This window comes from Cibotium barometz, unplaced genomic scaffold, assembly GCF_041138505.1.
Source record: "Cibotium barometz isolate CiBa-2024 unplaced genomic scaffold, ASM4113850v1 ctg504, whole genome shotgun sequence".
NCBI lineage: Eukaryota > Viridiplantae > Streptophyta > Polypodiopsida > Cyatheales > Cibotiaceae > Cibotium > Cibotium barometz.
This window is the reverse complement of record NW_028229449.1, coordinates 138,995-149,953: the sequence shown is the minus strand read 5'-3', so window position 1 is coordinate 149,953 and position 10,959 is coordinate 138,995. Positions and strand designations below refer to the sequence as shown.

At 45.3% G+C, this 10,959-nt stretch overlaps 1 protein-coding gene across 3 annotated transcripts; it reads right to left on the bottom strand.

The window, feature by feature from the left end:
• Positions 1 to 422: 422 nt before the first annotated feature.
• Positions 423 to 5,554, bottom strand: LOC147602545 (pentatricopeptide repeat-containing protein At2g33680-like). Of its 3 annotated transcripts, XM_086797907.1 has the most exons (3): positions 1,476 to 5,524; positions 1,275 to 1,380; positions 423 to 1,047 (listed from the first exon to the last, which is right to left on the bottom strand). In XM_086797907.1, the coding sequence occupies exon 1, from the start codon at positions 4,741 to 4,743 to the stop codon at positions 2,443 to 2,445; it is 2,301 nt and encodes a 766-aa protein (XP_086654033.1). In that variant the 5' UTR covers positions 4,744 to 5,524; the 3' UTR covers positions 423 to 1,047; positions 1,275 to 1,380; positions 1,476 to 2,442. The 3 variants fall into 3 exon arrangements, with proteins under 3 accessions (XP_086654033.1, XP_086654032.1, XP_086654031.1); XM_086797906.1 differs by having other exon boundaries at positions 1,152 to 5,554; XM_086797905.1 differs by having other exon boundaries at positions 1,275 to 5,554.
• Between the last annotated feature and the right edge of the window lie 5,405 nt (positions 5,555 to 10,959).

Here is a 10,959-nt window from a genome sequence, read left to right as displayed (position 1 = left end):
GCTCCAACCCACTGCTATCTACTCTTGGCCTTCTACATCGATCTCCAAAGCACTCACCGGACGAGCGAAGCTCGAGTCCACGCGCCCCGCAGCCTTTTCCAACAATCAGTTCCTCCTCTTTCACAAAACGGCAGGAATACATGATGGCAACGCTTCTCCTCTGCCTTACTCGTGTCACCACTGACTCTCCTACGAGTCAAGACGCCCACCGCCGCACTCGAAGATAAAGAAGCCGCTGCTGGTACCTTCTCCAATCCAAACTTCATTCATTTTGTACATCACCACTGACTCTCCTACGAGTCAAGACGCCCACTGCCGCACTCGAAGATAAAGAAGCCGCTGCTGGTACCTTCTCCAATATCCCTTTGATCTGGGATAATATAAAACTCATGCATACTGTATACAATTATGGCAGATTTGCATTCCCTCGCAACACCACTGCTTGGTTTTATAAAGGGGAATGTTACAGTATGGATTACACCTACCATGCATACATGACTCACATGCACATGTACATTCACATGCAATGCACCGGACACTTGTCTGTTTCAATTAGTTGTAACAGTTTGTAACCACTTACAAGAGACCCTCTCACAATTGTAATACACAACTCTCGTACATACATCTCAAATTGCAATACATTCAGTTACATCCTCTTGTTCTTGGTAGTTGTGTTCATCCCCTTCACTCTGCATGTGCGCAGCTATGGAGGACCTCAACCTCTAACCAGGCTATCTCCTCTACCCCTTGGTTCTACCTGAACCTTAACATGTATATGCAACTGTGATGAAGCCTCTCTTTCAAATCAAATTTGAAGGGCTGACCTCAAACGGCTTATCGCACTTGGCTGCCCTTAATTTGGCTATTTTGGAGGTCACTAGCTGCATTTCAAAAATTCAATGTCCTCGGGGGTGCTGCCACTTACGTCAGCCACATCACCCCTCATAATCCTTTCCGGATCATCACAATTTTCAGCATTCTGGGCGTCCTTTAGCTTGATCACCACTCCATCAAACACTTTCATGTAGGGCCTTTTCACAAAATTCCCTGCAAAAGTACATGGTTGCAACACATGGTTAGAGAACAAAACCTGAGCTAGTTTAACTCGATACCACACCCATAGTGTCATCCATAGTTCCATTAAAGCTTACCTCAATTTTTTGTAGACACGGTACAGCAACACATATGGTTAGAGAAGAAAACCTGAGCAATAGTTTAACTCGACCCAAAGCTACCACACCCACAGTGGCATCCAGAGGTCCATTAAAGCTCACCTCAATTCTCTTTCTGATTTTGTAGACACGTACAGCAGCTTGTTCCCAATCTGAATACCTGGCTTTTGCAACTTCTAGCCAGATCACTTCCACACTTGCGCCTTCCCTGGGAAAATATGAACAGGAGAAACCCAGGATGTAAGCTAGGATTTCATTCGAAACTTCCACCTTTACACGTGCGTACCGAAGTTCACACCCAACCTTGCAAATGATACACCATGGACTGCGTGTGAATCTTGAACTATCGAGAGCAAGACCCTTAAATCACCATCCTTCATGAAGGCCGTGAATGGTCCATGGTTGGTTTCAAAAAGGGTCCTGGCTGCTGTTGGTCGCCCTTCCTTGGAGCATGGTCTCTAGGGCCATTCCCTTCACCTTGTACACCATTTTCGAGATCATCATTTTCTTATTTAGTGCCTGTTTGTACTATAAATCAGTCACGGGTTGACAGAAAAATGATTTGCACTGTCAAGTTGGTTCGTGAAATCAACTTCCCTTGCAACTGCTTGTCACCATTGTCATTAACATCCAAACGTGAAATCAGTCACGGGTTGAAAGAAAAATGATTTGCACTGTCAAGTTGGTTCGTGAAATCAACTTCCCTTGCAACTGCTTGTCACCATTGTCATTAACATCCAAACGTTGTGATCTGACCTCGTTAATCTCATAGTGCCTTCCCTGGAAGCATATGCTGCTTCCAGCTGGCCAATGGTCACCCAGTTCTGCCTTACCATGCGTTTGAACAGCTCTCACATTAGCCACTCCACTAGCTTGAAGCCATGAAGGCTGTGGGATCTTGATAGCTTTCACGTGATATCCATGGGGCGGTGTTGGGAATCCAAGCTTGCAAGTTACTCACAAGTCACGCGCATATGCCCTTCTGGCAAGCCGAACAATCTTGAACGTCTAGGGAATGGCCCTTGGGAGGCCCGTTTTCCAAAGAAGGGTGACCGGTGGCAGCCAGGAGCCCTATTATGGAAAATAGGCTAACCAATGACCATTCACGGGACTGTCATGATAGGAGGAGCCGATTCTGCAGTTGATGATGATGGGAGGACAGATTCTGCAGCTGATGGTGACGTGCAGGAGGTTCTGAGTTTGCTAGGTTGGAATCTGCACCGAATGGGAACGACACCCACTGATATGCCCAAATGCTAAGGCCAGTATCTCAGTGCCCATGCAATGAATCTTTCTTGCTCGCCTTCGACATTGGTTGTAGTAAAGAATCCATAAGAGATCCATATCCTTCTTCCTCCATTTGCATACTTAGTGTCTCTAGCTTAGCATAAATGTTCTCAGTTTGAGGATGACGTTTGTCACTGACAATGAAATCATGCACCTCATTGTTGACTTCGATAACGGCCTGTCCGGGCTTCTTCCATGCGTTTGCAGATAGTCTCAGCCTCTCTACTAAGGCTGCATCTTCCTGCATCCCAGCATACTTGTAAAGGTTATACATGAGCACGTATGCACCAGCCTTCTTGCCATCCATTGCCACAACATGATCAAAACAATGCCTTCCCATTTCCACATTGCTATGTAGTTTGCAGTGACTAAGCAAAGACATCCACCCGGCAACATCAAACACAAATGGCATGCATTGAAGCAAATCAGCTGCTTCCTCCAAGTGTCCAGCATGGCCAAGAAGATCAACCATACAATTATAGTGGTCGAGCGTAGGTGCAACTTTTTCCTTTTTCATGACTTCAAAGTGCTGGCAACCTTCAACTAATCGGCCCTCCCGACTGCAGGCCGAGAGAAGGCTAACCAAAGTCACATCATCTGGCTTCCAGCCCTCCCGTTGCATGCCCTCGTAATACTTCAGTGCCAAGCTGTACTTTTTGGCCTGTGCATAACCTGCCACCATTGCAGTCCAACTCACACTGTCCCTCATTTGCAGTCCATTGAACACTCTTTTACCATCCTCCATGCACCCACACGTGGCGTACATGTCAATCAGGGAGTTTCCCACATGTACATGGGCTTCAAGGTGCCTTTCAAGAATGAAGGCGTGGATTAGCTTGCCCTCTGCTGAAGCTGCCATATTGGAACATGACTTCAAAATGCTGACAAAGGTGATCGTGTCTGGTACCAGGGCCCCCTCTACCATCTTGTGGAAGAGTTGGATGGCATCCTGATCGTGCCCATGCAGGGCATACCCAGCAATCATAGCACTCCATGTCACCGTGTCCCGATGTGGCAATTTGTCAAACATCTTGCGTGCATCATCGATGCTCCGGCACTTCGCATACATATCAATAATGCTGCTTATAACAAATTCATGACACTCAAACCCAATCTCTATTATGGAGGCATGAAGGAGTCTGCCATGCTCAAGGGTCTCAAGGCCCGAACACGCTTTGAGAACGCTCACAAAAGTGGCAGTATCAGGTGCTAAACCTTTGGCTTGCATTTTCTGAAAAAGTTGCAGAGCCTTCAAACCATGTCCATGAGCGTGAGCATATCCACCAATCATTGCACTCCACGTCACCACATTTTTTCCCCCCAGTCTTTCAAACACACAATGTGCATCTTCAACACTTCCACGCTTTGAATACACATCAACTAGGGCACTTCCAACCACCAGATCTGACTCAAAGCCTCTTCTAAAGATTCCAATATGCATCAACCTGACATAACCTAAATCTGCTGCACCAGCACATGCTTTTAAACCACTAGCAAACGTGACTAAGTTTGGTTCTGTACCCTCCTGCCGCATTTTTTGGAAAAGTCTGAGGGCTTCCTCACTAGATCCATGCTGTGCATAGCCTGCAATCACGGCTGTCCATGTAACCACAGTCCGTACTGACACGCCATCAAAGACCTTGCGCGCATTCTGTAGGCTTCCACATTTGGCATACATGTCCGTGAGAGAGCTCCCAAGAAACGAATCTGACTCACAGCAACATTCAATGATGTGAAAATGCAGTAGTTTGCCTACATGCAAAGATGCTGCACTAGGGCATGCCTTCAGGATGCTTGCGAATGTGATACTGTTTGGCACAACACTCTCTTGCTGCATTTTTAGAAAGAGCTGAAATGCCTCCTGACAATGTCCATGCTGGGCATAACCCGCAATCATGGCATTCCAAGTCACCACATTTCGAAACTGCAAGCTATCAAACACTCCACGCGCCTCCTTTACACTCCCGCATTTCGTGTACATATCAACAAGAGCATTGTCAATGACTACATCTGGTTTCAAGCCACTGTTAAGTACCCTCTTGTGAATCAGCCTTCCATATGGCAGGCCTTCTGCACTAGCACATGCTTTGATGACGGCAACAAACACGTGTCCATCTGGTTTTACCCTTGATTGCAGCATTTGATGATACAGCACGATAGCCTGCTTGTTGCACTGGAACTTAACATGTGCAGAGATGATGGCACTCCATGTAAATGCATTGGGTTTAGACAGTTTGCTAAACACTTGATTGGCCTCCCCCAAGCTCCCACATGATGCGAACATGCGGATAAAGTGGCTCCCTTATGCATCTGACAGAGGCTGATACCTCGTGGTGAGCCTGTGCAGTGCTCTGCCTGCAGCCAGGTCTTGCTTGTCGATGCACCATCTCAGAAGACAGTAGAAAACGTTTGTAGGTATAGAAGATCCTTGCCGATACAGAAGATCAATAGACTGAAAAGCTTCGCCAAAATGTCCTTCGTTGCAAAGCTTCCTCAAACCTTCTAGAAGATTCTTAGGGGCAAGGTTCATGGTCATCCTGCATCGATCAGAATACTAAAAGTTCACAGAACATGTGTACGTACACACACACACACACATACGTATACACGTTACGTAACTACCTAGCTAGCTACACGTATTTCGTACGTGCGTACGTTTTGTTCTAGGAGGTCCCTCTATCAGAGGTGTCATTCCCTTGGCTATCAAAGGTTGTGCCTCTTCCTCCAATTCTGTCAATTCCATAGGAGGTTGGGAGATATCAGTTCAGCCTGCAGTTTCGTGATCTTCTTGGCTTCTCTGAGGGCTTCCTCCTCTAACTGGTCTTCCCTTCATTTTTTGCCCAATCATCACAGGCTCCTTTAGAAGTCTCTTTGGCAAGTCTCCTTCCAGATCTGCCCTGTCATCCTCTGTCTCCTTGGGCTCTAGGTTTTCATCAATTGTTCTACTGGAGGTCATGGTTGCTTCCAGCTCCCAGTTGAGCTCTTGCTGACCAACCAGGGGAGGGGTGAGCTCCAGTAACTCGTTTAGGCGAGTAGAGCTCAGAGCCCTTCATCGATTGTTCTTCTGGGTATGCCAAAAGTCCTGTTTCTTTAATACTTTCAATGACGCATACACATGGCATTAGTCCTAGGTTTACGTTTTTTTTAAACCCAGGAGCTCGCCGAAAAGCGGGACCACTCCTCGCGCAATTTTAGTGGGGGTATAGTGAGCAGGCATTAAAAATTGCGAGGGTCCAGAGATTAATCGAGAGGGGAGATGGGTTCTCAGGATGGGTGCCATGCATTAAGGTTTCGCGCGCCATTTCAAATGCCACATCGAGGGCAAATGTGGTATGCATGTATGATGGTGTCACGTTGTTATGGACTACCGCACCTCCCAAGAGAGAACTTTACCCATTTAGAATCGGAAGTAACAATAGACAACAACTTTCGTTGGGTACTTATCAATGCTTCAAGCTCATGTCCCTTGAGGCTCTCCAAGCTTGCTTTGGGAAGCTCCACTCCTCCAATCTCCACCTCCTCGCTCTCACCACGGAGTCACTCACATCACACTGCAAGGCAATCTTCCTCTCACTCTCCAATGCACACGCATAGAAGAGGAACATGCACTAGGGTACTCTCTCTCTCTCTCTCTCTCTCTCTCTCTCTCTCTCAAGACGAAGCAAGAGCTCTCATAGCACAAAGGGGGATTATGTTCTTTCATTATGAGAAATTGCCTTTTATACATATGGCCCTTATTCATACTTGGGCGTCCAAAACTTACTAACTAAGGCCTTGGGTAGCCAGTATCTCAAAATGTACAACTTTTATAGTACCTTTATATAACACTTATTAATGTCCTCAATTGGAGGAGCATCTTTGTTAATCCAAAATGGGATTAACATCCTCCCTACATGATCTAGGTTCTATCCTCAAAACCTTTTACTGAGGTCAAAAGACCTAGTCGCCGAACTCGTGTTTGTAGAAGTTCCGACGGGATTAAATCTTTTTCAGGGTTCTTCTAAATACGGAGTGTGATGTCCAGAACCCGCTGTTTACCATATCTTCAAACGTGATATGCATGTAACTGGGTAGACACCTTAGGCGATGATAATATAGCATCATGCCTCTTTAAGATGGACCTCCATTCATGTCAAAGCAAAGCTGCTCTGCTTCAAATCCATCATACCTTTCCTTTAGTTGATTGATAAGAACAGCAATCAGCTTCATGAATCTGATGGCGGCTACTATGTCTAGATCTGGAATTCTGCGCCATGCTCGTATCCATGTGAGCAGTTGATTTCTTTAACTTGTGATATCCTGGAATGTAGATGGCAAGAATTAAGGAAAGTTGTAACAGACGTGAGAATCCCTTTGCTTTGCTTCATGGAACTGGAGTGGAGTGAGCCATCTTTTGATTGGCATGTAAAGTGGATCCACTCTTTGTGTTGGTGGGGAGCACTGGTACTAAAAATTATACTCTGGCATTATCAGGTGCTCCTTGCGCCAATCAGGTTGTATGCCAAAATCCTCGAGTCTGGGATTGGTATCATCTGATCTAGATTGTTGTGTAGCCTCCCCTTGTATGTACTGTGGGTGTTGTTTGCACCATCTGCAGAAACAATAGCTGATCATGAATGTTACAATTCAAATTTCCAGTAGAGATCTGCCAAGTGTGCGGGTTGGCCAGCTTGGTGTGACGAGCCACATTCTCCCACAAGTTGCCCTCTCCTCCCATTGGTAACAACTCTTCTAATTCTGGCATTCGGCCTTGGAGAGGGTATGGTACATAAGGCTACCTTCGTGATTTCATGTTAGGATATGCATCTACCATGATCCTTTTGGTAGGCTTAAATGGTGTGATTTGCATCAGCACTTTGAACATGGGTTTAGGCTTTAAGAGTGGGTTGCCTGCTCGGATGAACCTCGTACTCTATAGTAGCTGACAAAGACTCAAGGATATTTATTGTATGTCGTCCTGAGGGTGAAGATCACGTACCTCAATCTTTGAATTCTTTTAAGATAGCAATGTGCTCTTCTTCTTCAGCCGCAGTTAAGTCTTTAGCAATGTGCTCTTCTTCTTCAGCCGCAGTTAAGATAGCAATGTGCTCTTCTTCTTCAGCCGCAGTTAAGTCTTTAGCAATGTGCTCTTCTTCTTCATCCGCAGTTAAGTCTTTAGCAATGTGCTCTTCTTCTTCAGCCGCAGTTAAGTCTTTAGCAATGTAGACAGGTTTGGTATCCTCCTTTGGCTCTGTAATGTCTACCTCCTTAACTTCCACTAGTCCATCGTAAGACATGGATTGTCCATTTTCCTTCACTCTTTTGGCCATCAATTGGAACACCTTTCGTTCATCAATGGTGTAGGTTTTGAAATGGTCCAGCACTGAGAGAGTAGGCCTAGCTTGTCATCCTCATCATCTTCTGTCCTAGCCATCGCTTTCTTTAGCCATCGCTTTCTGTCCTAGCCATCGCTTTCTTTAGCCAGAGCCTTATTTTGTTTTCTTCATCCGACCTTAGAGAGTTTTGGCGTATCCGGCTCTTGAGATGTGGCTTTCTCCTCTTGTTTTCTTGCCAAGGTTATCTTACTCAACTCCTCACCCCATTTCTTAGAAAACTCCTCGTGCACCTTAGTGGTCTCGAGATATCTTAGCCATTGGGGCATCCGTGGGTCTACTTCGTAATAGGGCATTTTGGTGAGCGGTATACCTCTTTTGTTTTTGCCATCTCCTAAGGCGTTGGGTGCTATTGTAGCCTTGCGGTCCAGAGTGCTATTGTAGCCTTACGGTCCAGACCCTTCTGTGTAGGAGGCTTCATCCTCTGTTTCTTCTTCTATTAGTTGCACATCTACCATGCACATTGAGGTGGTGGGAATGTTTCCTGATTCAACGTAACGGGTTCCTCTGGGGGCAACACATCTATATAGGCAAGAACATGCATCTAGTTTTCATCACTGAAATCCGGAGGTGGAAGCGACGCGTACATTTTGGCCTCTTCCTCTTCTTGTGAATTCTCCTTGACAGACTTGTAAGGATGTGGTTCATTTTGTGGTGACCAAATCATTTCCAAACAATTTCCCTTCCATCAGGTGTGCCTTCCAAATTTGTAGATCAATTTTCAGAATCTGCAAATCCTTTTCAACATACAATTGATCTAACACCTAATCATGCACCAATTTGGCTTCCCTCATGAAGGATCCACCCAAGATAATGTCATATGAATCCAGCTGACGCAGAAAGTCCATTACAATAAATGTATGATGGTAGTAGCATGAAAAGACCTTAAGCCTAATGTTTTTCAACAGCCCCATTGGTCTTGAGGATGTTTTATTTGCCATCGTGAGATGATTAGACTGCTCTTTCCAATTCTAGTTTTCCCCAGTTTTCCCAACATCATTTGGTAATAATGCTCACACCCGCACTTCCATCCAAGATAGCTAGTGCTTGGTACTTGTTATAGTGGATTGGAATTGTGGCATTCGTATCATCACTCTCATAATACCGGCCCAATTGGTTGACAAGTATTTTGACGAATCTGGGTGTTCCTCCTTCCTCATGTATTAGGTTTTTCTGTGCCATAGGTGATTGGGTCTCCCTTGTATTGGACATTGGGTTCAATCCTTCCTCTACCTCCTTGACATCTGCCCATAATGCCAATGTGTTGCGTAGCAATGGTCCAAGCAGGATTTTGACGGTTGTGGAAAATATTGTTGTGAGATTGCCTATGTCTCTAGGTTCTCTGGCAAGTGACAGTTCATTCCACATGTTTATCGCGTATTCAATCCTAGGGAATGAATGGATTGATAAATCTTGATTTGCTTCCTCAAACATTCTTACCATGAGGTCACACTGAGTCCCTTCCTCTCAGACTCTTTTGGAATTGGAGTAGTCACATCTAACTTCCTTTCTTTAGACAGCTCATTTCTTGGATACACTGTATCCCTAGCCCTATTAGCCCTCAATTTGGCTTTGTGGCTTTGTGGTTGTGTTGACATTCCTCAACCAAGGCCTTAGCTTCCTCAAGCTTCCTTATTTCCTCTTCATCATTAGGGTATTCTCCAACAATTTTGGGGGTTGTTGGTCTCTCTTTTGGCTACTCATTTGGTTTTGGCCCTTAGTCATCCCCTTCCTTTGATTGGGTGGATCCAATGTCAATGGTATCTTCCTCGGATCCATACCGAATCATGACCATGGTATCACCCTTTCCCCTTTTTTTCACTCTTCTCATTCTTCCCATCTTAGAGGTTGTAACACCTTTTGGATTTTTCTTTTTGTCTGCCTGTTTCGCTTGGGCACATGTCAGGACATTCAGTGGTGTGATGTTTCCAGGCTGCACACTTATAGTCATGATGGTGGCATGGTTAGAAGTAGAAGCAGAGCCATTGACACAATATGGGGAATCCTTGATCAAATGATCAACACCACACTTAACACATGAAAGTGTAGGCATGGCGTTGGTCTATGCTGCAACTGACTGGGTTTGGCCAGCATTAACCACATTCTTTAGAGGACACTCCGCTACTCGATGAGGTCCATTACAATGAAAACATTGTATGGGTCCCCTTCTCATAGTTGAGTTTATGTCTTTTCCTTTCCATTGTACCGTGGTTTGAAACACTGCTGGTGTTTTGATTTGTAAGACATATGATCTCTATGGGCTCCTTGTAGTCATTATTGACTTCTACCTCATGCATGATTTCTCCCTCTTCCAAGGGTTCCTCGATCAACAAACCTGGTTCATCTTGGCCTGTGGAGGCAATGGGGGTAGGATAGGTGGTAGCAATGACGACATGTCTTGCATTTTGAACATCCCTCTTGGCAAGTAGGAGGTATTCGGCTATCCTGTAGCCACATTGGTTTGCGTGGGTGGGGTTGGTAAGGCTAGAGGCACTCTGGGTACTGGCAATTGTGCTAGAGGTTGGACCTTGGGTATCTGCACATGGCAGTGTCATGGTTCCCTAATCTCTGACAGTGAGAGCACAATAGAGTAATTTCCATGGTCTTAGGTGAGGGCATTGAGTGCTCGTGTGATTTTGTCTACAAATAGAGCACCAAATCAACTCTCTCCAAAGGGTAGAGATGGGCATTCCCTGATGCTTCTCTCCCATCCCTAACCTTTAACTTCTCCAAGATGGCATTACTAAGTTCCTCGACTATCATGTTGCCAACTTGCTTATTCTTGGATCCTATGTCGTCCTGATGACTAGATACTCGTGATGCTACCATTACCGAAGTTGCCTTGGCATCTTCTGGTTGCGGCAACTCGAGCATATTATCCTCATATTCAATTGCTAGCTTACAACACATATCTAGAGTGGTCGGTCAAGCTAACACCAAACAATCATGCATCTTATGATCTCGGACTCCTCTCCAGAAGTAGGGAAATAACTGATCAGTTAGCCTTTCCCTCATTGTACATCTTGAGTTCAAGTGTTTAAGCTGAGAAATATAATCTCGCATGGACTCATTTTCTTTTTGCTTGATGTTGTGGAGTTGTGCCATAGGAATCCACCTATCACCACTTC